The 26,464-nt window shown below is 37.5% G+C and overlaps 1 protein-coding gene across 4 annotated transcripts in view; it reads left to right on the top strand.

The window, feature by feature from the left end:
• The window catches only part of LMLN (leishmanolysin like peptidase), an 81,960-nt gene that overhangs the window by 42,345 nt on the left and 13,151 nt on the right, over positions 1–26,464 (top strand). For 3 of the 4 annotated variants that reach the window (XM_078067065.1, XM_078067047.1, XM_078067056.1), the window contains 5 exons: positions 5,946–6,056; positions 13,326–13,458; positions 15,525–15,684; positions 18,300–18,430; positions 22,634–22,844. In XM_078067065.1, coding sequence (XP_077923191.1) covers positions 5,946–6,056; positions 13,326–13,458; positions 15,525–15,684; positions 18,300–18,430; positions 22,634–22,844 — 746 coding nt within the window. Of the gene's footprint in view, positions 1–5,945; positions 6,057–13,325; positions 13,459–15,524; positions 15,685–18,299; positions 18,431–22,633; positions 22,845–26,464 lie in introns of those variants that run through there. The other variant, XM_078067068.1, reaches the window with a different exon arrangement.

Below are 26,464 nucleotides of genomic sequence, written 5' to 3'. Positions count from 1 at the left end.
TGTCCTGAAATTAGATACAGGTATGCCTTAGAGAAATACCAGGTTTGGCTCCAGACCACTGGAGTAAAGCAAATCAAATGAATTTTTTTTTGTTTCCCAGTGCATATAAAAGTTATCATTATACTATATTGTAGTCTGTTAAGTGTGCAATAGCATTATGTCTAAAAAAACAATGTATATACCTTTTTTTTTTTTAAGTAATCTCTACACCCAGTGTGGAGCTTGAACTCATGACCCTGAGATAAAGAGTAGTGTGCTGTACTGACTGAACCAGCCAGGCACCCCACAATGTACATACCATAATTTAAAAACATGGGTTGCCTGGGTGGCTCAGTTGGTTAAGCATCTGACTCTTGGTTTAGGCTCAGGTCATCATCTTGCGGTGGTGGGATCGAGTTCCACTCAGGCTCCATGCTCAGCGCAGAGTCAGCTTTGGATTCTCTCTCCCTCTTCCTCTGCTTCTCCCCCCACTCATGCTACTCTCTCTCTCTCAAAATTAAAAAAATAAATAAATAAAATAAAATAATTAAGATAAAATAAATCAAATCTTTAAAAATACTTTATTACTTGGGGCACCTGGCTGGTTCAGTCAGTAGAGCATGAGACACTTGATCTCTGGGTTTTAAGTTCGAGCCCCACCTTGGATGTAAAGATTACTAAAAATCTTTTTAAAAAAATACTTTATTGCTCAAAAATGCTAACTATCAACTGAACTTTCTGCAAGTCATAACCTTTTTCCTGGTGGAGGGTCTTGCCCTGATGTTGATTGCTGCTGGCTGATGAGAGTGGTGGGTGGTAAAGGTTGGGGTGGTTGTTATAATTTCTTAAAAGAAGACAATGAAGTTTGTCACACTATTTGACTCTTCCTTTAATGAATGACTTCTCTGTAGCATGCAATGCTGTTTGGTAGCATTTTACCCACAGTAGGTTTTTTTTTCAGAATTGGAACCAATCCTCTCAAACCCTGCCACTGCTTCATCAACTAAGTTTATGTCATACTCTAAATCCTTTATTGTCCTTTCAACAGTCTTCACAGCATCTGCACCAGGAGTAGTTTCCATCTCAATAAACTGCTTTCTGTCTTCATCCATTAGAAGCAACTCCTCATCCATTCAAGTTTTATCATGAGATTGCAGCAATTCAGTCACATCTTCAGGCTCCACTTCTAATTCTAGTTCTCTTGCTGTTTCCCCCATATCTGTACTTAACTTCCTCCCCTGGAGTTTTGGACCCTCAAAGTCATCCATGAGGGTTGGAATCAATGTCTACCAGACTCCTGCTGATGTTGCTATTTTGACCTCTTCCCATGAATCACAAATGTTCTTAATGGCATCTAGAATGGTGAATCCTTTCCAGAAGGTTTTCAACTTCCTTTGCCAGGATCCATCTGAGGAATCGCTGTCTGTGGCTACTACAGCCTATCCGATGTATTTCTTAAGTAATAAGACTCAAAAGTCAATTACTCCTTGATCTGTGGGCTGCAGAATGGATGCTATGTTAGGCATGAAAGCAACATTAACCTTGTTGTCCATATCCATCAGAGCTCTTGGGTGACCAGGTGCATTGACAATGAGCAGTAATATTTTGAAAGTAATCTTTTTCTTTTTTTTTTTTTTAAGGTAGGCTCCATGCCCAGCATGGGGCTTGAACTCACGACCCTGAGATTAAGAGTCATGTACTCTACCAACTGAGCCAGGCAGGCACACCAGGAATCTTTTTTTTTTTTTTCTGTGCAGTCTCAACAGTGGGCTTATAATATTCAGTAAACCATATTGCAAACAGATGTGCTGTCATGCAGGCTTTGTTGTTCCACCTACACAGAACAAAGGCAGAGTAGATTTGGTGTAATTCTTAAGGGCCCTAGGATTTTCAGAATGGTAAATGAGCACTGGCTTCAACTTCAAGTCACCAGCTGCATTAGCCCCTAACAAGAGGGTTGGCCTGCCTTTGGAAGCCTTTGGAAGATTTGAAGCCAGGTATTGACTTCTCTCTAGCTATGAATGTCCTCAATGGCATCTTCCAACAGAAGCTTCATGTACATTGCAAATCTGTTGTTTAGTGTAGCCACTTCCACTGTTTATCTGAGCTAGATCTTCTGGAGAACTTGCTGCAGCTAATACAACAGCACCTGCTGCTTCCCCTTACACTTGTACGTTATGGAGACGTCTTCTTTCCCTAAACCTCATGAACCAACCAATACTAGCTTCCAACTTTTCTTCTGCAACTTCCTCACTTCTCTTGGCCTTCACAGAATTGAAGAGAGTTAAGGCCTTGCTCTGGATTAGGCTTTGGCTTAAGAGAATGTTGTGGTTAATTTGATCTATCCAGACCACTCAGACTTTCTTCATTATCAGCAATAAGGCTGTTTCACTTTCTTTATTATTCATGTGTTCACTGTAATACCACTTTTCATTTCCTTCAAGAACTTTTCCTTTGCATTCACAACTTGGCTAACTGGTGCAAGAGGTCTAGCTTTTGGCCTGTCTCAGCTTTTGACATGCCTTCCTCATTAAGCTAAATCATTTCCAGTTTTTGATTTAGTGAGAGACATGTGACTCTTCCTTTCACTTGAACACTTAAAGTCCACCATAGGGTTTTTGTTTTGTTTTGTTTTTAAGATTTAGTTACTTATTTGAGAGAGAGAAGAGCATGAGTGGGGGGAGGAGCAGAGGGAGAGGAGGAAGCAGACTCTGCGCTGAGTCCAGAGTCTGACACGGGGCTTGATCCCAGGATCCTGGGATCATGACCTGAGCCAAAATCAAGTCGGACGCGTAACCAACTGAGCTACCCAGGTACCCCCACTGTAGGGTATTAATTGGCCTAATTTCAATATTGTTGTGTCTCATGTAATAGGGGAGGCCTGAGGAAAGAGAGAGACAGGGAACAGTCAGTGGAGCAGAATACACACAACGTTTATTGTTGTTGTATAGGTGTGGTTCCTGGTGCCCAAAACAATTATAATAGTAACATGAAAGATCACTGATCACAGATCACTGTTTCAAATATAATAATCATGAAAAAGTTCAAAAAATTGTGAAAATTACCAATGTGTGATACAAAGACAGAAAGTTAGCAAATGCTGTTGGGAAAAATGGTGCCAGTAGACTTGCTCGACACAGGGTTGCCACAAACCTTCAATTTGTAACCCAAAAAAGGCAGTATCTGCAAAGTGTAATAAAGTGGAATGCAAGAAAATGAGATATGCCTGTAGTAGTAATGGTTGTACAAGCCTGTGAATATACTAAAACCATTGAATTGTACACATTATAAGGGTGAATTTTATAGGATATAAACTGTATCTCAATTTTTTTTATAAAGCACACTGACATTGAAGCCAGAACCCTAGATTTAAATCCCGTCTTTGCTACTTACTTACTGTATCTTTCCCTGAGTTCCCTCATCTGTAAAGTAAGGGTAAAATGTGATACCTACCTCACAGAGTTTTGTGAGCCCTTTAATGAGTTAATACGTGTAAAGTCCTTAGTAAAGTGTTTGGCACGTGTAGGTGCCAACTCAGGTATTAGCTCTTGTATACGAAACTGAACCAAAGTTCATGGAAATATGTTTACCCTACTACCAACAATGCAGTCCTTTTTTTTTTTTTTTCTATTTTATTGATTTTAAAAGAAAGAGAAATAAATGTTAAGATACAGTAAATTGATTTCACAACCCTCTAATGCCACTAAGAAAACTGTTTCCAGTGCTTTCCCTGCTCCCTCAGCCAACTCCTGCTCATCCTTTGGGTTTAGCTTAAAGTTGCTTCCTCAAACAAATCTTTCCTAATTCCCCAGACTAACTTAGATTTTCCTATTAATGTGCTGCTATTAGCACCTTATACTTAACCTCTGTAGCACTCATCCCAGTTGTAATTTTTTTTTAAACATCTGTCTTCCCCACTAGATTATAATCTTCATGAGGGAAGGAACTGTGTCTGTTTATTCACTGGTGTAGCCTTATCATTAAACAAAGTGCCTACCAAATAAGAAGTGCTTAATAACTATTGACTCATAGCATAGGAAGAGCTGCAAAGAAGGTATTGGGACGGTTTCAAGAAATGTAGCTGGAGTGCCTAGCTGGTGACTGAGTGACCGAGTGCTCATACTATGCTCTGCACTCAACCTATTCTAGATACGGTAATTCCCAAGGGAATCTTATTACTTTACATTTCATCCATAGGAAGAAGGACTGCCTAACCTAGGCACTGCTAAAATGACTGCTAATGTGCAATACTGAGGGCCTCTGTTACTATCTGGGCAAGTTGACCTGCTGTGATAACTGTGTTAGCTGATTAACGTAAGTCACGTTATAGCTGCAGAGGTTGCTGGCATTTTGGTTATTGGAGTGCTGAGATTCATGTCTTCAGTTTCTGTCTCAGAGAGTTCTGTCCTTTAAAAAAAAAAAAAAGGAGAAGGTTTTGGGGTGCGCCTGGGTGGCTCAGTTAGTTAAACGTCCGTCTTTGGGTCAGGTCATGATCCCAGGGTCCTGGGATGGAGCCCTGCGTCGGACTCCCTGCTCAGGGAGCGTCTGCCTCTCCTTCTCCTTCTCCCCCTGCTCCTGCTCTCTCTCTCTGAAATAAATAAATAAAATCTTTAAAAAAAATTAAAATTAAAAAAGGTTTTGAAGATGTTGTATCATATTTCTATTTGTGTTTGATTTTGTGGGAGGGTGGCTGGAATGGAGGAAATAATTTTCATCATTCCCTCGGCCTTTGAGCCTATGTTTTTATTTTACTGTTTTGGTAATGCTAAAGGGATAAGATACAATACAAAAAGGTTAGAAACTGGGGCACCTGGGTGGCTCAGTCAGTTAAGCATCGACTCTTGGTTTCAACTAGGTTATGATCTCAGGGACATGAGATTGAGCCCCAGGTCGGGCTCACACCAAGTCCGCTTGAGGTTCTTCCCCCCCCCCCACTCCAACCCTGGCATGCATGTGTGCACTCACTCGCTCTCTCTCAAATACATAAATAAGTAAATAAAATATTTTTTAAAATAATTTTAAATTATTTTAAATATTTTTAAAATAAAATATTTTTTAAAATATTTTTTAAACTATTTTTTATAATTTTATAATTTTTATAAACTAATCTTGTTATTAAGAATAAAGAAGAAAGGGGCGCCTGCCTCAGTAGGTTAAACGTCTGCCTTCAGCTTAGGTCATGATCCCAGGGTCCTGGGATTGAGTGCTGCATCCGGCTCCCTACTCAGTGGGGAGCCTTCTTCTCCCTTTCCCTCTGCCACTCCCCCTGCTTGTGTTCTCTTGCTCTCAAATAAATAAATAAGTAAAATCTTAAAAAAAAAAAAAAGGAAGAAGAAAAACTAATAAAAGTAGGCTCCTAGGCTTTGATTAAATTTGCCAGGAAACCAAATAAATGTGTTTTTTTTTTCTGAAATTAGAACATCTTTAAAGTATTAGACATAGTATTCCTATGTCTTATTATAATAGTGTAATTTTTAGTCACAAGCAGAACCTGTATTGATGGAATATCACAAATTCAAGGCCAGAGAAGCAAGAAACTAGGGCCAACTGAATCAGATTAGGTAACATTTATCCAACTAGTATTTCCACTATTTCTTCCTCAGTTTACTACCTTGTCTTTTTCTCTCATTCTCTTTTTGTTTCTTTGGCCCTTAATCCCTTTGTCTCACACCTTAACCACTTTCTACTCTGTGACTTCTGTCATCTTTGAAAATTACAGTGACAACATATTTTGGTTTTGATTTTTTTTTTTTTTTTTCAAATATGAAAGTACCCTCACCATAAGACAAGTTTCCCAGTCCTTGCTACGGTGATTATGTGCAGCAGTTCCCGTGTACGAGGGCTTTGCTTGTAAATGCTCCTCTATCTTGAGGTCCTAGTTTGCTCATTGTTGAGATTGTAATTGGTATGCTGGAATTGTTTTTAAAATGACAGTAATAAGTGCTTTATTTGAATTATTTCCACAGCTGGTATAAGGCTAATTATAGTATGGCCGAGAAGTTAGACTGGGGCCGAGGAATGGGCTGTGACTTCGTCAGGAAGAGCTGTAAATTCTGGATTGACCAGCAGAAACAAAAGTAAGAACACATTTCCTCATTATATCTTTGATAACACAGTTGATTTCTGCTATTGTTCTTTATTCCTGAACCTAAAATGTCACTATTTTGAAAATATGGTCTAAACAGTTCAATTTCAAAATGTACAGTAATGTACAATAATGTATGGTAATATAATAAGTAGCTACATTATTGTTTTAAATCATATATGAAAAGAATCTACAATGTGGGAGCCAGAGCCATAAGCATTTCTGTTTAATTTATAATTAATAAATTATATACTGTAAAATTTTTGTATATTCTATCATTCTTACTGTTTTCTTCAGAGAATGCACCCATAAGCATAGATGCAGCTGTTGATTGAGTATCCAAAAACATGAAGATACTTTTGAATAATGGTTCTCAAATCTGGATGAATATCAAAATCACCTAGCAAACTTTTTAAAAATACATTCTTCAAGTTTGGGGGATACACATACCCACACATTCATATGTTTATGCATATTTTTTTTTTCCTTTTTTTTAAGTAAGCTCTATGCCCAATGTGGAGCTCGAACTCATAACCCTGCGATCAAGAGCCTCACACTTTAGGATGCCTGGGTGGCTCAGTTAGTTAAGCGGCTGCCTTTGGCTCAGGTCATGATCCTAGGGTCCTGGGATCGAGTCCTGCATTGGGCTCCTTGCTCAGCAGGGAGCCTGCTTCTCCCTCTGCCTGCCACTCCCCCCTGCTTATGTGTTCTCTCTCTCTCTCTCTCTCTGACAAATAAATAAATAAAATCTAAAAAAAAAAAAAGCCTCACCCTTCATGGCCTGAGCCAGCCAGGTACCCCTATAAATATGTATCTTTTAACTTTTTATTTTGAGATAATTATAGATTCACATGCAGGTTTGAAGAAATATACAGATTCCATGTATACTTTATCCAGTTTTCTTGATTGGTAACATCTTGTAAAAACTATAGTACAATAACACAGCCAGGATATTGACATTGATATAATCAGATACAGAACACTTCAGTTACCACAAGAATCCTTCATGTTGCCATTTTATAACACACCCACTTCCCTCCCACTCCAACCCCTCTTAAGCCCCTGGAAAGCACTAATCTGTTTTTCATTTCTATAATTTTGCCTTTTAAAGAATGTTATATAGGGCGCCTGGGTGGCTCAGTTGGTTAAGCGACTGCCTTCGGCTCAGGTCATGATCCTGGAGTCCCTGGATCGAGTCCCGCATCGGGCTCCCTGCTCGGCAGGGAGCCTGCTTCTCCCTCTGACCCTCCCCCCTCTCATGTGCTCTCTCTCTCTCTCATTCTCTCTGTCTCAAATAAATAAAAATTTAAAAAAATCTTTAAAAAAAAAAAAAGAATGTTATATAAATTGATTCATTCTGTATATAACCTTTTGGGATTGGCTTTTTTCACTCCACATAATTTTCTGGGTTGTGTATATCAGTAGTTTGCTCGAGTTAATGGCTGAATAATATTCCATGATATGGATGTAGCAGTTTGTTTCAGCATTCACATGTTTTGTTGTTGTTGTTGTAAAGATTTTATTTATTTGAAAGAGTGAGAGAGAAAGATCACAAGCAGGGGGGAGGGGTAGAGGGAGAAGTGGACTCCCCGCTGAGCAGGGAGCCTGATGCAGGATTCATCCCAAGACCCTGGCTGAAGGCAGCTGCTTAACGGACTGAGCCGCCCAGGTACCCTAAGCATTCACATGTTGAAGGATATCTAGGTTATTTCCAGTTTGGGGCTATTATGAATAAAGCTTCTGTAAACATTTGTGTACAGGTTTTTGTGTGAACATAAATCTTCATTTCTCCAAGATAAATGCCAAGGAGTGCAATTGCTGGGTCATATGGCAGTTGCAAGTTTAATTCTCTAAGAAACTGCTGACCTCTTCCAGAATGGCTATACCATTTTATATTCTACCAGCAATGTATGAGTGATGACAGTTTCTCCACATCCTTGTCAGCATTTGATGTTGTCACTATTTTTTATTTTAGTTATTCTGAAAGATAAGGTGATATCTCACTGTGGTTTTACTTTGCATTTCCCTAATGGCTAATGATGTTGAATATCTTTTCATGTGCTTATTTGATGTCTGTATATCCTCTTTGATGAGATATCTCTTCATGTCTTATGCCAGTTTTCTAATTGCATTGTTTGCTTTTTTTTTTTCACTGTTGATTTTTGAAAGTTCTTTATATATTCTAAGTAGTAGTCCTTTGTCGGATATGTGATTTGCACACATTTTCTCCTAATCCATAACTTTTCTTTTTATTCTCTTAATAGGGTCTTTTATAGAGCAAAAGTTTTTAACTTTGGTGAAGTCCAAACTATCAGTATGTCCTTTTCTGAGACATACTTTCAATGTCAAGTGAATGGTGAAGTCCTAAATCTCAAAGATATTCTTTTTTTTTTTTTTAAGATTTTTTATTTATTTATTTGACACAGAGAGAGAGAGAGAGAGAGCGAGCGAGAGAGGGAACACAAGCAGGGGGAGTGGAGGAGGGAGAAGCAGGCTTCCCGCTGAGCAAGGAGACCAATGCAGAGCTCGATCCCAGGACCCCGGGATCATGACCTGAGCCGAAGGCAGACGCTTAACAGCTGAGCCACCCAGGCGCCCTCAAAGATATTCTTGTATTTTTTTTTCAAAAATTTAATTGCTTTATGTTCTATATTGCAGTCTGGGATCCATTTTGAGTTAATTTTTGTATAAAGTGGGAGACTTAGGTCAAGGTTCACTGTTTATTGAAAAGGCTGTCTTTCTTTTATTGACTTGCTTTCTTATATTTGTCAGAGAATCAGTTGGGTGTATTTATATGGGTCTATTTCTGTGTTCTTGCTTCTGTTCCATTGATCTATGTGTGTGTCACTCCATTAATACTACACAGTCCTTGATTACTGTAGCTATACTATGTGTTAAAATTGGGTAAACTGATTCTTCCCACTTTATTCTTTTTCCAAATCATCTTAGCTCTTCTAGTTCCTTTGCCTTTCATATAAATTTCAGAATAACCTTGTCTACAAAAAAATTTTGCTGGGATTTTTCTATGAATTGTGTTAAACCTATATATCAGTTTTAGGAGAATTGACATCTTAGCTCAGTTGAGTTTTTAATCCATGGACACAATGGAGGGGGGAACATTCAGTTTTTCACCACTAAGTATAATGTTAGTTGTAGGTATTTTGTAGATGCTCCTTTTCAAGTTGAAGTTCCCCTCTTTTACTATCTTTCTGAGAGTTTTTATCATGAATGGATGTTGACTTTTGCCAAATGCTTTTTCAGCTTTGGTTGATATAATCATGTGATTTTTTTTTTTTAGCCTGTTAATATGATGGATTACACTGATTGGTTTTCAAATATTAAACCAGCCCTGCATTGCTAGAATAAGCCCCACTTAGTCATGGTATATAATTATTCCTATATATTGCTGAATTCCATGTACTAATATTTTATTATGGATTTTTCTGTACATATTCATGAAGAATATGGTACTGCCTTTGTTTCTTTTTTGTACTGTCTTGGTTTTTTGTATCAGGGTAATATTAACTTCATAAAATGAATTGGGAAGTATTTCTACCTCTTCTATTTTCTGGAAGAATTTGTGTACAATTGGTGTTGATTCTTCTTTAAGTATTTGGTAGAATTCTCCAGTGAAACCGTCTGGGACTGTAGATTTCTCTTTCAGGAATTTCTAAAGTATTAATTCAACTTCCTTAATATTTACGGGGCTATTGATATTTATCTATTTCATATTGGATGAATTGTGGTAATTTGTGTCATTGAGGTATTCGTCCATTTTGTCTAAGTTACTAGATGTATGTGTACAGAATAGTTTGTAGTAGTTCCTTACTATTGTTTTAATGTCTGTAGGTTGTGTAGTGAAAGCCCACATCATTCCTGATCTTGGTAATTTGCATCTTCTCCATTTCTTTTTCAGTTTTGCTCTCTAGCAGAGGTTGTCAACATCATTGATCTTTTTAAAGAGGTAGCTTTTTGTTTCATTGATGTCTTTTATGGTTTTTCTGTTTTCTAATTTATTAATTTCTGTTCTTTATTATAGCCTTCCTTATGCTTGTATTTGTTTTATTTTTCTCTCTCTAGGTTCTTGATTATTGATTTGAGATGTTATATCTTTCTAACATATGTATTTAACACTATAAATTTCCCTCTCAGCATTTCTTTAGCTGTGTCCCAGCTAAAGTTTGAGACAAGTGACTTGCCTAGAGTCATATAGCTGATGAGGGACGTTAGCTTCTCTCTTTCCAAGTCCAGTGCCTTGTCCACTAAATCACAGGTACTTCTTGTGAAGATGTTATTCATATCTTTTCTCCCCTGGGTTAGGTCTCGAAGCAGTTTAAGTCAGCTTCTACTAAGGAGTCTGACATCTGAGTTATAATCCTGCCGTGAAAAGAGCTGCTAATAAGCAGTATCAGGAAGCACCTGCAGCCACTTTGGGGGCAGCTAGTTCTATCCAGCACTACAACTTGGTCTGCTAGGGTAGTACTTCCCAAATTTTGCTGTGCATTAGAATCATTTAGAGATTTTTTAAATCTCCATACCCACATTACAGCCCATCCCAGTTAAATCAGAATGTCTGGAAGTGGGAACCGGGCATTGGTATTGTTTTTAGGGATCCCTAAAATTCACTTTGCAGCAAAGTTTGGGAACTGCTGTTGCACTGTGTTAAAGGAAGTATGTAATTAACATTGCAGCTACAAGAGCTTAGAGTTTTTTTTCTTTTAACAGCTGCAACTCTGTTCTGCTTTAGGTCCTGATTATAGGATCACCTAAAACCAAAAACAGAGGGGAATTTCCTCTTCTCCATTCTTCAAAACTAAAACTTTTGGTCCCCTGAATTCTCTCCTTTTAGCCATGAGCCAGAAGTTCGCAAACTTTTCTGTAAAGGGCCAAGTAGCAAATATTTTGTACACAAAATAGGGTTCTATGTTTTGAGACAAGTGGTGCATTATTACCTAACTCCTCTTCCTAGTTTTTCAGTCATAACAGTCTCTGTTACAACTACTCAACTCTGCTTTCGTACCTCATGAGCAGCCCTAGACAAGATGAATGAGCATGGCCATGTTCCAATAATACTTTATTTATAAAAACAGTTGTAGAAGAAACATAGAAACCAAAAACGCAGTTATGGGCAGGATTTGACCCAAAAATTGAAGTTTGCTAATCCCTGTCATAAGCATTCAAATGTCCCACTTTTGAAACGTTGACATCCAGGAGTCCTTACAGCACAGAAGCCAACTTCTGGTACCATACACCCAGTCTGGCTATATCCCTGAGTTATCTTAGATTCCAGTATGACCATTATTGAGTGCAGGGGCTGGTGCTTAACTTCAGCTGTGATACCTTCTTCATTGTTGGGTGACTGGTGTGAGGAGGGAACAGCTGAGCAAAGACAGAGCCTTACTCACTGGAAACATTTGAATCTATGTACACACAAAATAAAGTTCTTTCTGTGGTACCACTAGCCACATGTGGCTATATAAATTTATATTTAAATTAATTAAAGTTAAATAAAATTTAAAATCCAGTTCCTCAGTTGCACTAGTCACATTTCAAGTGGTTAATAGCCACTATATGATTAGACATATTGGACAGCACATTGCAGAAAGTTCTATTAGGCCGAACTGCTGTAGAATTATATGCCATGAATCTTGACCAACTCTAACTTTGGAACTTTTTAAATCAGTATTTTTTAAGTTCCTTACTCCTCTTTATCCATTTAGGCAAAACTCATATTTTAATTAATTTAAGGTAAATATTATGTATTGTTTTATTTTAAAGAAAAAGGAAATGAATTTCATTGTATCGAGGAAGTGACTTAATAAGAACTACTGGTCATATTCATTGGAAACTTTATCATAGAAAGTTATAAAATTGCCTTATATAAAGATTTTATAAAAGTGGTGTGGACAGTGAAATTACATTTATTGAGTAACTTGTATGTGCTAGACACTGAGTGCTTTATAGTTGAAGCTCAGGAAAATTAAGTAAATATCAAATATCAAATAAGCTGGTATTTGAAACCAAGCCTGTGTGAAGGTTTGTAGACCTTTGCTTTCCTATTACACTGTGCTGCTTCACATTTACCAAAGACTGTGGTAGGTCTTTTACACATTTTATCTCAAGAAGCTATAATTCCCCTAAAAATGTTTTATTGCTATATTTGTTAACTTAAATGAAGCAAGTATCAATTTTCCTTAAAATAAGAAATCTAACCTAGGCTTTTTCCCCCAACAAGCATGTGGGAGAAGAGGAAAAATAGCAGTAATCCTATTACAATTTGGTAACCAGTCTTAACAGGATTTATATTATTTAAGAATACTGGAATTTCATTTATAACATTACTGTTATGACATTAATATAATTTGTATTGTAATTATCAATAAGGCAACTAATCTGAAGATTATTTTTACAGAACAATGCAATAGATTCCAACGTCTTTGGAAAATTACAAGACATCTTTTTCCAAATTATTCTTTCAAGATTAGGTTTAACAGAACAGAACAACTTGTAATAATTAGGAGTATTCACACTATCTTCATTTTGCACATGAAAGCAGGATATCTTGTGAATGTGTTCAGTTTAACAAACTGTCAAACAAGAGTCTTTGAATTATATTATGGCATAGAAAAAATTCACTCTTTGAAGCTTCAGGACAGAAGGGCATCGTCTCCATCTCTTTCTGAGACTCCATTATATTGATTATGAAGATTTGCATTTCCAAGCAGTATCAGGAATTTCATTATTTGTCTTTAACATGCAGATCAGGTCTGCAGAACTCCATTTTACTGGCGAAAGTGGAGAGGAAGAGATAAATAGAATTGTGTTTAATAATGGTGGAATAAAGTTATAGTGCACGTAGCATTAATCGTTCATATCTACATTAAGCATTTCTTTTTACACTTTTTTTTTATTTTTAAAGATTTTATTTATTTATTTGACAGAGAGAGAGATAGCGACAGCAGGAATACAAGCAGGGGGAGTGGGAGAGGGAGAAGCAGGCTTCCCACTGAGCAGGGAGGCCGATGCGGGGCTCGATCCCAGGACTCTGGGATCATGACCTGAGCCAAAGGCAGATGCTTAACAACTGAGCCACCAGGCGCCCCTCTTTTTACACTTTTAAAAATAACTTCATAACCTGATTCAGCATTTAGTATTAAGCTATTAAAGTATACTGAAATGATAATAGAGAAGACAAGCTCTAAAATGGATTTGTTATATTTTCTTTAGAGTTTGATACCATGGTGTTTATCTTTGCGTGCAGGAGGCAGATGCTGAGCCCTTTCTGTGACACACTCAGAAGTAATCCATTGCAGTTAACTTGCAGACAGGACCAGAGAGCAGTTGCAGTGTGTAATTTGCAGAAGTTTTCAAAACCTTTACCTCAAGAGTACCAGGTAACACTTGTTTTGGGCAATTTTAGAAATCAACTCAACTTTTTAAAGAGAAGTCTCCATTTTTAATTAGAAGAGTGAATTCTCTTAAGTTTTTCAACTTATGAAACTTATGTTTTCTATAAGTTAGAAAAAAATGAAGAATTCTTACAATTCTTTAAAGCCAGTGTGCTAATCAACAACAATTCATATCTAGCAATGCCTTGTAGTAATAGTAAAAAGCATTTAGAATATTTATTGGATCTATTTTTAAGTGGTCTGTATTTTTTTCTAATTGTTTCCAAAGTCTTCGTGTTTAATTTCCTCTAATTTACACAGAAGAACAAGGTTCTTTAAAGGAAATAACTGAGCTACTCTAATCCAATTCATTAAATCCAATTATATTAATTATAAAGTAGAACTTGAAAGTTCTACTTTATAAAGGTTTGACACATGGGATCTAAAAGGTGAAGGAGGGGTGCCTGTGTGGCTCAGTCAATTAAGCATCAGACTCTTGATTTCAGCTCAGATCGTGATCTCAAGAGTCCTGAGATCCAGCCCAGCATTGCGCTCCACACTGGGCATGGAGCCTGCTAAAAAGTCTCTCTCTCTCTCTCTCTATCTGCCCCTCTTCTCTCTATCTGGAAAAAAAAAAAAAAAAAAGGTGAAGGAAATGGTCCCACACTTTCAGTCTGAGTCTCTGATTGGATCTTTAAGCTTGTTGTTGCAGTAACCATCTCTGAAACGCCTCAGTTCTGCCTGCCATTTACAAAGGATTCTGTAGTCAGAAGTGTTATCTCAGAAGATAATTTAAAATGATTGTTGCTGGGGCGCCTGGGTGGCTCCGTTGTTAAGCGTCTGCCTTCGGCTCAGGTCATGATCCCAGGGTCCTGGGATCGAGCCCCTCATCGGGCTCCCTGCTCAGAGGGAAGCCTGCTTCTCCCTCTCCCACTACCCCTGCTTGTGTTCCCTCTCTCGCTATATCTCTCTCTGTCAAACAAATAAATAAAATCTTTAAATAAATAAATAAATAAATAAATAAAAATAAAATGATTGCTGCTGAATTTTGAGCTTCCTGCATATGTTTATGATCCCACTGAATGCTTCAGATACCATAAGATGGCAACTATATTTCTAGGCATAGTAATATAATTCAGGGAGTTGGTATAAATGTGAAATCTTTAAAATTTATCTGGTGCCTTATTCCTTTCGTGTTCAAAGTATTTTTTTTTTAAAGATTTTATTTATTTATTTGAGAGAGTGTGCATGAGCGGGGGCAGGGGGGAGGCAGAGAGAGTGGGGGTGGGGGGAGACAAAGAGGGGGAAGAGAGAGGGAGAAGCAGATCCCTCCTGTGCAGAACCCCAAAATCATGACTCGAGCCAAAGGTAGACACTTACCGACTGAGCCACCCAGGTGCCCCTCAAAGTATTTTATATATATGATCTCATTCATATTATCACAGTTTTATTTTTTCAAGTTTGTCAAAACAACATGTAAATTAAGTCTTCTAAAAACACTTGAAGTACATTATATTTAAAATATCTTAATTCTCTGGATTAGTTTTCTGTTTTGTCAACTCTTTTTTTTTTTTTTTTTAATATTTTTATTTATGTTTTCCAACAGAGAGAGAGACAGCGAGAGAGGGAACACAAGCAGGGGGAGTGGGAGAGGGAGAAGCAGGCTTCCCGCAGAGCAGGGAGCCCGATGTGGGACTCGATCCCAGGACCCTGGGATCATGACCCGAGCTGAAGGCAGACGCTTAATGACTGAGCCACCCAGGCGCCCTGTTTTGTCAACTCTTAAAACTCTTCCTATTCATCTTTTTAAAACACTAGTCAAATTTGTCATCTAGTAAAAAACTTGAATATACTTACCTTGCTTATTTCTAAAACTACAACAACCTTGAAATAGCCCTCAGGTAGTATATTACTGTCTTTATATTCTATTATATATGAAGAAAAGTACACTGATACCTTCTTTATATTATGCAGCATTAGAGGGTTGCTATAAATTGCTTGTGGACTTTGTTTTTATTATACAGAATGTTTTCTTACTTTCCTGTCTTCCTAATAATTTTTTTTTTTTGTAGTACTTCGATGAACTAAGTGGAATACCTACAGAAGATTTGCCTTATTATGGTGGTTCAGTAGAAATCGCTGACTACTGCCCTTTCAGTCAGGAATTCAGTTGGCATTTAAGTGGTGAATATCAGCGCAGCTCAGATTGTAGAATATTGGAAAATCAACCAGGTTAGTAGTCTAGTGAAATGAAATGTGTATATATTAAAATTATATATCAGCAATATAAAATAGGGATTAAGGGCACAGACCCAGGATGCAGACTGTCTGAATTTGTATTATGGTTCCACTGGTATCCATTTTTTAGAAGTAACTTAACTTCTCTGTGCCTCAATTTCCTCCTCTGTGCCAAGGGGATGATAATACCTAGCTTATAGAGTACTTGTGAGAACTAAATGAATTCACATAGTAAATGCTTAGAACTAGGACACATAACAAGGATTGTTAGTTGTTTAGATACATTTGCACATGTATGCACCCTACTTTTTTGTAGTACCTTACATCTGCATGACAGTTTTCATTTGCAAAGCACTTTCATTTTTATCATTTCATTTTATTCTTTGAAAAACCTGATGAGAGACACAGAGAACATATTATTGAATTTCACAAGTGAACGAAGAGACCCTTAGTAATACAATTAATTGGTGCCAGTGTAAGATCCTCCAATGCAGAGCTCTTTTTATTAAATCATATTAGGTATCCTATTTTTTTTCTCTTCTGAGGAGTGTGCATTTTATGTAGTTTAGAAGTAACATGTGATTCTCCAAATATCAGAATAATACTATTGTCCCATGGCTAGTAAGATATAGTGCCATATTATTTATTCCCTTTTAATACACATAAAGAGTATGATAATGGGTATTCACCTTTGTAAACAAACTTATCACATCTGATATGTTAATAAAGAGCAATAGGTAGTTTTTCACTCTGTGGTCATAAAAATTTCTAACCTGGTCCTTTTTTTAAAATTTAAATTCAGTTAATTAACATATAATGTATTATTTGTTTCATGGGTACAGGTCTGTGATTTGTCAGCCTTATATAATACCCAGTGCTCATTACAACATATACCCTCCCCAATGTCCATCACCCAGTTACCCCAAAACCTGATCCCTTTTTATTCCCAATTCCGTACTTTATTACAGACTCTGTTATTTACATTTTAAATTTCCACAATGGTTTTTCCTTTTGTTTTTAAACCTGGTAGATTTAACTGGATTTGTACAGTCATTTTTTTCATCACTCACCTATTTAATGTCTAAAAACTTATAACTATTCAGCAGTTCCATGTTAAAGCCGAGAAATGCAGGGATCTATCAATTATGGGTTTGCCAACGATATAGTATCACACTTTATTGTTTTAGAGCTGGAGTTGACAAACGTTTATTGTAAAGAGAATGTAATTTTTTTTTTGAGAAAAATAGTATATATTTTATTTTTTTTATTTTTATTTTTTAAGATTTTATTTATTTATTTGACAGAGATAGACACAGTGAGAGAGGGAACACAAGCAAGGGGAGTGGGAGAGGGAGAAGCAGGCTTCTCATAGAGCAGGGAGCCCGATGCGGGGCTCGATCCCAGGACCCTGGGATCATGGCCTGAGCCGAAGGCAGATGCTTAACGACTGAGCCACTCAGGCGCCCAGTAGTAAATATTTTAAACTTGGTGGGTCATGTGGTCTCTGTTGCAATTACTGAACTCTGCGTTACAGTGTGGAAGCAGTTATAGACAATGTGTAAATTAATGACAATGTTCCAATAAAACTTTATTTGTAAAAACCTTCAGGTAGCCTTCAGGATTTGGCCTGAGGGCTGTAGTTTGCTGACCACCCCGTTTTCTTTTTTTGACACTGATCACTTGGTTTTTCAAGGACTTTGAAATATTCATAAATATAAAAAAAGTTCTCCTTTATTCTGTTTTACATTTTCTTTCTTAGCTTATATAATTAAGATTTTTCAAAACTGACATAAAATACCTATCTTTAAGAACTCTGCTTTCAAAAAAGATGAAACTTACTTGTATTAAATGTGAAGAGAACAAATTATTGCTAGGGCTTAAGTGCCTCATTCCTTTGTCCATTAGCTATTTAGAGGTCATTTAATTCACCTTATACCTCTGCATGCTTGTGCTCAGTCTGAGACTAGATCAGCATGTTATGTATGGACCTCCAGGAGATAGCATACGATGAAAGTACAAGAAAACTTTGCAAAAACTTTTTGCAGCACCCCAAAAAAGCCCTCATTAGATAAATCACTTGGCTTCATCTCGGAGGTGACTCCTGTTTAGACTACCAGTAAAGATGATTCTTCGTGCCATTTCCTCTCCATATCTAATTTAGATACTTTAGGCCCAGTTTTTTTGTTTTTTTTTTTAAGATTTTATATATTTATTTGACAGAGAGAGAGATAGGGAGATTAGCAGGGGGAGTGGGAGAGGGAGAAGCAGGCTTCCCACCAAGCAGGAAGCCCGATGTGCGGCTCGATCCCAGGACCCCGGGATCATGACCTGAGCCGAAGGCAGACGCTTAACAGCTGAGCCACCCAGGCGCCCCTAGGCCCAGTTTTATCTCCTGTTTTTGATACAATAATTTCCTCCCACTGAGTCCTTTATTGAGAACCCAGTTTGATTTTGGAGCCCGTTTCTCTTGATTTTTTTTTTAATGGAAAATTTCCATTAAACATTTTCTTTCTTTAAAACAACTTTTAACCATAAGAATGGAATGCTTCAGCTTCTTGTTCTATGAGCCAAAAGTCAATTTTTAAGAGAAATTCTCTGGTTTGCTTCAGATCGTTTTAAAAACTATGGTGCTGAAAAGTATGGACCTCATTCAGTTTGTCTAATTCAGAAATCAGCATTTGTCATGGAAAAGTGTGAGAGGAAGCTGAGTTACCCAGACTGGGGGAGTGGATGTTATCAGGTAAACAAAAGATTGTTAATAATTATTATCAAATATTATATAATTTTATCTTATTACCGGTGGTTTTTATATTTTAAAATATATTTTATATTTTATATAATGTACTGATTAATACTTTTAACTTATTTATTTATGTAAATATTAGTTTGGATGCTTATGTTTTGTGAAAATATTGTCATTTCTTTGAGAGAAATTACCTTTTTCCATTTGTTTAAAAAAACATATAATTGTTATGTATCAGCAAGTTTTATAGTAATTTTACTCTGGGCATATATCCCAAGGAAATAATGGAATATATGTAATTTTGTTTTTGAACAAATATTACTTTGTAATGGAAAAAATTTGCAATTTTATTTCATAAGATCTGAGGAGACCATGGATTTAAGAATTAATAAATCAACTACAGATTAATAATAGGTTTTCTCCTTTATAATTAGAAATCCAAAGGTAGCAAACTACTTTTTTCTTAATTGTCTCATTTGCACATCTGATTTTAAATGACTGCATCACCTTATTAAAAACTTATTAAGAGGGGCACCTGGGTGACTCAGTTGGTTAAGCATCTGCCTTCAGCTCGGGTCATGATCAAGCACCTGCATCGGGCTCCCTGCTCAGCGGAGAGCCTGCTTCTCCCTCTGTCTGCTGCTCCCCCTGCTGTGCTCCCACTCTGTCACTCTCTCTCCCCCCGTCAAATAAATAAATAAATAATATCTTTAAAAAAAAAAAAACTTGGGCGCCTGGCTGGCTCAGTTGGTTAAGCGACTGCCTTCGGCTCAGGTCATGATCCTGGAGTCCCGGGATCGAGTCCCGCATCGGGCTCCCTGCTCAGCGGGGAGTCTGCTTCTCCCTCTGACCCTCCTCCCTCTCATGCTCTCTGTCTCTCATTGTCTCTCTCGCAAATAAATAAAAAAAATCTTAAAAAAAAAAAAAAAAAAACTTAAGATAGAGGCATTCTGTAACTTAGGAGCATCCAACTTAAAGAGTACTACATACTCTACTAATGGATATCAGGGAGGAAATTGTGATCCTAAAAATTGAAAAATAAGAATTCTTTGTACCATTTCAGCTGCGAGGTCTAAATGTACTTCTGTAGCTGGGAATTTAATTATTACTTTTAAAGTTACTTATAAAATTAACTTTTTTTGGTAACAGCTTTATTGAGATATAATTCACATATTATCCAATTCAGTTATCTTTGAAATCTTACAAAAGACAATTCAAAATAAATACTTTGCAGCTATAATCTGACAGCTATAATCCAGCAACCATTTTCTGATAAATTCCATTGCAGATTTATGTATTTATTAAATTCATAGTTTTGACCTGGTTGTAATCATAATATAAAATTTTGTTTTACTGCCTTCACTTAGTGTGGAGCAAAACACCTTTTCCAAGTTTTTCCAATAATAAAAATTATTCTTTTGTTTTGTTTTGTTTTTTAAGTAAACTCTACCCACAATGTGGGGCTTGAACTCACAACCCTGAAATCAAGAGTTGCATGCTCTACTGACTGAGCCAGCCAGCTGCCCCAATAATTACTATTCTTTATGGCCATAAGCCATTACATCTTTTTAAAGTATCATAATTAAGGAAGTCATTTCCTGTTATATATTGCTTTAATTTTCACTTTTCATGATAAAAATATGCTTTCATAAGCACATTTATGTAAGATGTAAAATGTAAATGTGTAAAAAGCACATTTACATAAGCACATTTACAAAAAAAATATTTTTTGAAATAAATTCCCTTAAGTGAAAATGTTAAAGGGGATAAAGCTAGAATAGTGGCAACTATAATACAAAGATGACCTCTTCAGGCTATTTTATTTTATTGTATTTTTTATTTATTAAGTAAGCTCTACACCCAATGTGGGGCTTGAACACATGATCTCTAGATCAAGAGTCGCATGCTCTACTGATTGAGCCAGTCAGGCATCCCATCTTCAGGCTATTTTAAAAGTCTGTCAACATCACAGCACCACAAAGGGATTAATGCAGTTTTGCAATGCCATCTACAAAGATTGAATAAATGTACTTGGCTTCCCTGTACTTAGAGTTGTCAGTTAATTTTGTTAATTTAATACTAACCACCATTTATGTGGGAAAATGTATATAGTCTCCAAACACTTAACAGGGATTAGCTGTTTTGTTTTTTGTTGTTTGTTTTATTTATTTTGACAGAAAAGCTGCAAGAATGGTACAAAATTTTTTTTTTAGTCATTTAAGTGCAAATTGCTGACATGCTTCACCCTCTTCCCCGAGTACTTTGTGTATTATACTCAAGGACATCCCCCTACCTATATTAACTTAATGTGAGCCAGTTTAGTCAACTGCCTTTACTAGATTTGGTTCTGGGCAACTTTTGGTTATTTCTAAAAATTACATTAACTTGCTAAGTAAAAATTTGCCACCATCAGACATATTCAGAACCATGTACTTGGTTTGAAGTTAGGCCCAGGAGAGAAGTTCCAGAAATATATAAAGTGAAGTAGCATAATTGAAATTAATGTGAAGTCTTTTTAGAAAACAACATTGAGGGATGCCTGCGTGGCTCAGTCGCTTAAGCGTCTGCCCACCCCAAATAAAATCTTTTTTAAAAAAGTTAGCTTTAATGTGTTTGCTTTTTAAAATTGACTTGATTAGCTACCCCTTGCAGTTAAGATGTGAGTCCTACCTTTAAAGATGTTACCAGTCCATGTAAAATCACTAGGACCTTTTTTATACCTGAGCAGAGGATCTGTGATAGTGAAAAAGAATTAAAAACTTTTACTGTGGGGGCACCTGGGTGGCTCAGTCATTAAGCGTCTGCCTTTGGCTCAGGTCATGATCCCAGGGTGCTGGGATCGAGCCCCACATCAGGCTCCCTGCTCAGCGGGGAGTCTGCTTCTCCCTCTCCCACCCCCCCTGCTTGTGTTCCCTCTCTCGCTGTGTCTCTCTCTGTCAAATAAATAAATAAAATCTTTAAAAATAAAAAATAAAAAAAATAAAAATTTTCACTATGTACATTTCTGTGCTGTAATACTTTTTTTTACAATGAGCATATATTATTTTTATAATTTAAAATAACTAATAAAAATTTGATTTATAAAATTTGTAACTTGAGAAAATGATATGAGTAAATGGCTCTTTTTTTTTTTTAAGATTTTATTTATTTGACAAAGCAAGACACAGCGAGAGAGGGAACACAAGCAGGGGGAGTGGGAGAGGGAGAAGCGGGCTTCCCACAGAGCAGGGAGCCCGATGCGGGGCTCGATCCCAGGACCCTGAGATCATGACCTGAGCCGAGGGCAGACGCTTAACGACTGAGCCACCCAGGTGCCCCACAAGTAATGACTCTTTGACAAAGGTTTAAGCTGAAGTATAATGAGGATACTATAATCTACAGAAGTGTTGTTCTTTTTTTTTTTTTAAAGATTTTATTTATTTATTTGACAGAGAGAGACACAGCAAGAGAGGGAACACAAGCAGGGGGAGTGGGAGAGGGAGAAGCAGGCATCCCGCGGAGCAGGGAGCCTGATGTGGGGCTCGATCCCAGGACCCTGGGATGATGACCTGAGCCGAAGGCAGATGCTTAACGACTGAGCCACCCAGGCGCCCCGCGTTGTTCTTTTTTTAATAAGATTTTATTATTATTATTTTTAAAGTTTTATTTATTTAAGTAATCTTTACACCCAACGTGGGGCTCGAACTCAGGACCCTGAGATCAAGAGTTGTGTGTTCTTCTGACTGAGCCAACCAGGTGCCCCTAAGATTTGATTTTTTAAAATAATCTCTACACCCAATGTGGGGCTCAAATTCACAACTCTGGGATCAAGAGTTGCATTGCTCCACAGAGTAAACCAGCCAGGCACCCCTACAGAAATGTTATTCTTGACAAATTGGCTTTGGGGTCTATAAATCCAGATTGTATGTAAAGTTGTGTGTTGTCTTGTATATTTAAAGAAAAGTATCTGTAGCTTTCCTCAGATTTTTTGAAAGTGATAAACTAAAAGTTGAAGAACTACTACCACAGAGTGAAAATTCTTTTAGAACCGGGATAATTTAACTTTCTTTATATGAGATTAAAGATATGCCTACGTCCCAAATTGTGTTTTATGGTCAGTATTTTTAGTAAATTCTAATGTATTTTCCTGTAGTTGAAAATGGCTCATATATCATATATGAGAATCTTATTGATCTGATTTTTTTTTCTTCCTATTTGAAGGTTTCTTGTTCTCCTCAAGGTCTGACAGTTTGGGTTCAGAACACTTCATATTTGTGTAGTCGAGCTGGGCAGGTCCTCCCCGTCAGTATTCAGATGAATGGCTGGATTCATGATGGTAACCTGCTCTGCCCATCATGTTGGGACTTCTGTGAGCTCTGTCCTCCAGAAACTGATCCTCCAGCTACTAACTTGACCCGAGCTCTACCACTAGGTGAGTAGTCTCTGTGGTTGGAGTAAAGACAAGGACTTTTCTTATATAATGTTGGAAATTCCCTTCAAGGAAACTCTTAAAACAGGTGGAACATCTTCTCTTCTAATTGCAATTTTATGGGAAAGCCTTCTTCCCACCATTGTTAGAAACTGAAGGTGAGTAAACATTATATTTCCATTCAGTAAGAGCAAGGATAAGGAACCTTTCTAAAGACCCTCTGATTTGGAAAAAAAAAAATGAAATTAAGTGTAAACGAACTTCTGCTCATTAAACACAAAAAGCAATTAAATGTATTTCCGTTATACAGGCACACCTCATTTTAGTCTGCTTTACTTTATTGCACTTCACAGATACTGCATATTTCACAAATGGAAGGCTTGCGCCCGCTGTATCAGCCACTCTGCCAGCACCACTTTTCCAACAGCATTGGCTCAATTCATGTCTCTGTGTCACACTTTGGTAATTCTCACAATATTTTAAACTTTTAAATTATTATTATATTTGTTATGGTGATCTATGATCAGTGATCTTTGATTTTACTAGTGTAATTTTGTTGTTTTGGGGCACCAGGAACCACACTCACTAGAAAGTGAACTTAATTGCTAATTGTGTGTGTTCTGACTGCTCCACCAACCAACGATTCACATTTCCCTCCTCTTCCTCGGGCCTCCCTATTCCCTGAGACACAACAATATTGAAATTAGGCCAATTAATAACCCTACCATGTCCTCTAAGCATTTGAGTAAAAGAAAGAGTCACATGTCTGTCACTTTAAATCGAAAGCTAGAAACGATTCAACTTTGTGAAGAAAGCATGTCAAAAGTTAGTTGTGTCAGTTGGCCAAGTTGTGAATGCAGAGGAAAAGTTCTTGAAGGAAATGAAAAGTGATATTACAGTGAATACACAAATGACTAAAAAAAAAAAAAAAAGTGAAACATCCTTACTGCTGATATGGAGAAAGTCTGGGTGGTCTGGATAGAAGTTCAAACCAGACACAACATTCTCTTAAGCAAAGCCTAATTCAAAGCAAGGCCCCAACTCTCTTCAATTCTGTGAAGGCCAAGAGAAGTGAGGAAGTTGCAGAAGAAAAGTTGGAAGCTAGTATTGGTTGGTTCATGAGGTTTAGGGAAAGAAGACGTCTCCATAACGTACAAGTGTAAGGGGAAGCAGCAGGTGCTGTTGTATTAGCTGCAGCAAGTTCTCCAGAAGATCTAGCTCAGATAAACAGTGGAAGTGGCTACACTAAACAACAGATTTGCAATGTACATGAAGCTTCTGTTGGAAGATGCCATTGAGCTAGCATTCAAAGCTAGAGAGAAGTCATTTTACTGTGGGTAAAATGCTATCAAACATCATCACATGCTACAGAGAAATCATTTGTGAGAGGAAGAGTCAATCGATGTGACAGACTTCATTGTTGTCTTATTTTAAGAAATTGCCACAGCCAGCCCCAACCTTCAACAGCCACCACCCTAACCAGTCAGCAACCATCAACATCGAGGCAAGACCCTCCACCAGCAAATCTTCCACGGCTTCAAATCTTCCAAAGGCTTCCAAAGGCAGGCCAACTCTCTTGTTAGGGGCTAATGCAGCTGGTGACTTGAAGTTGAAGCCAGTGCTCATTTACCATTCTGAAAATCCTAGGGCCCTTAAGAATTACACCAAATCTACTCTGCCTTTGTTCTGTGTAGGTGGAACAACAAAGCCTGCATGACAGCACATCTGTTTGCAATATGGTTTACTATTTTAAGCCCAGCGTTGAGACTTACTTCTCAGAAAAAAAATGATTCCTTTTAAAATTACTGCTCGTTTTGAATCCATCTGGTTATCCAAGAGCTCCAATAGAAATGAACAATGAGGCTCATGTTGTTTTCATACCTGCTAATACAGCATCCATTCTGTAGCCCACAAGTCAAGGAGTAATTTTGACTTTTGAGTCTTATTATTTAAGAACTATATTTTATAAGGCTGTAGCTGCCATAGATAGTGACTGCTCTGGTGGATTCAAGCAAAGTAAATTAAAAACCTTTTTGCAAGGATTCACCATTCTAGATGTCATTAAGAACATTCCTGTTCCAGGCGCCTGAGTGGCTCAGTCGGTTAAGTGTCTGCCTTTGGCTCAGGTCATGGTCCCAGGATTCTGGGATCGAGTCCCGCATCGGGCTCCCTGCTCGGTGGGGAATCTGCTCCCTCTACCCCTCCCCCCTGCTTGTGCCCTCTCTCTCTCTCTCTCTCTCAAATAAATAAATAAAATCTTAAAAGGGGGGCTGCCTGGGTGGCTCAGTCAGTTAAGCATCTGCCTTCCGCTCAGGTGTAATCTCAGGGTCTTGGGATCGAGCCGTGCTTCCAGCTCTCTGCTCAGTGGGGAGTCTGCGTCTCCCTCTCCCTCTGTGCTCATGTGCTTTCTTGCTGTTTTACTCTCTCTCAAATAAATAAATAAGTAAATCTTTAAAAGAAAAACTCGTGTTTCATGGGAAGAAGTCAAAATACCCACATTCATAGGAGTTTGGAAGAAGTTGATTCCAGCCCTCATGGATGACTTTGAGGGTCCAAGACTCCAGGGGAGGAAGTAAGTACAGATGTGGGGGAAACAGCAAGAGAACTAGAATTAGAAGTGGAGCCTGAAGATGTGGCTGAATTGCTGCAATATCCTGATAAAACTTGAATGGATGAGGAGTTGCTTCTTATGGATGAGCAAAGAAAGTGGTTTCTTGAGAAACTACTCCTGGTGCAGATGCTATGAAGACTGTTGAAAGGACAACAACGGCTTTAGAGTATGACATTAAACTTAGTTGATAAAGCAGCAGCAGAGTTTGAGAGAATTGATTCCAATTTGAAAGAAGTTTTACTGTGGGTAAAATGCTATCAAACATCATCACATGCTACAGAGAAATCATTTGTGAGAGGAAGAGTCAATCGATGTGACAGACTTCATTGTTGTCTTATTTTAAGAAATTGCCACAGCCAGCCCCAACCTTCAACAGCCACCACCCTAACCAGTCAGCAACCATCAACATCGAGGCAAGACCCTCCACCAGCAAAAAAGATTATAACTTGCAGAAAGTTCAGACGATGGTTAGCATTTTTGAACAACAAAGTACTTTTAAATTAAGGTCTGTACATTTTTTTAGACATATACTCTTGCACACTTAATAGACTGCAGTACTGTGTAAATACAACTTTTAAAATGCACCAGGAAACAAAAAAATTCATTTGACTTGTTTTATTGCAATATTTGCCTATTTTGTGGTTTGGAACTGAACCTGCACTATCTCCAAGGAATGGCTGTATTATGAGTAGGTGAGGTAAAAGAAAGGGAAGGACACTGGACAATATGGTTAAAGAAGGGATTGACATACCCACAAAGAAGAGAAAGGTGCAAGGACACATAAATATGCACAAAGCAAGATAGAAAGATGGGCTAGTAGAGACAAAGTGGTTTTCACGGATGTATGTTTTCCTCATTCTGTGAGACTCCAGAGAGTAGAATTGAGAACAACAGAACAGAGTTGTAGGGAGACAGATTCCAGTTAAATCCTTTTGATCCTTAGTCCAGGAGAGGAATGGAAAGAACTACCTTGAGAAAAGGCCATTTCCCATTACTGAAGCTGTGTGAACTG

Source organism: Halichoerus grypus, chromosome 1 (genome assembly GCF_964656455.1).
Source record: "Halichoerus grypus chromosome 1, mHalGry1.hap1.1, whole genome shotgun sequence".
In the NCBI taxonomy this organism is placed as follows: domain Eukaryota; kingdom Metazoa; phylum Chordata; class Mammalia; order Carnivora; family Phocidae; genus Halichoerus; species Halichoerus grypus.
Note: the sequence above shows the minus strand (reverse complement) of the source record. Positions and strands in the feature narration are given on the sequence as shown.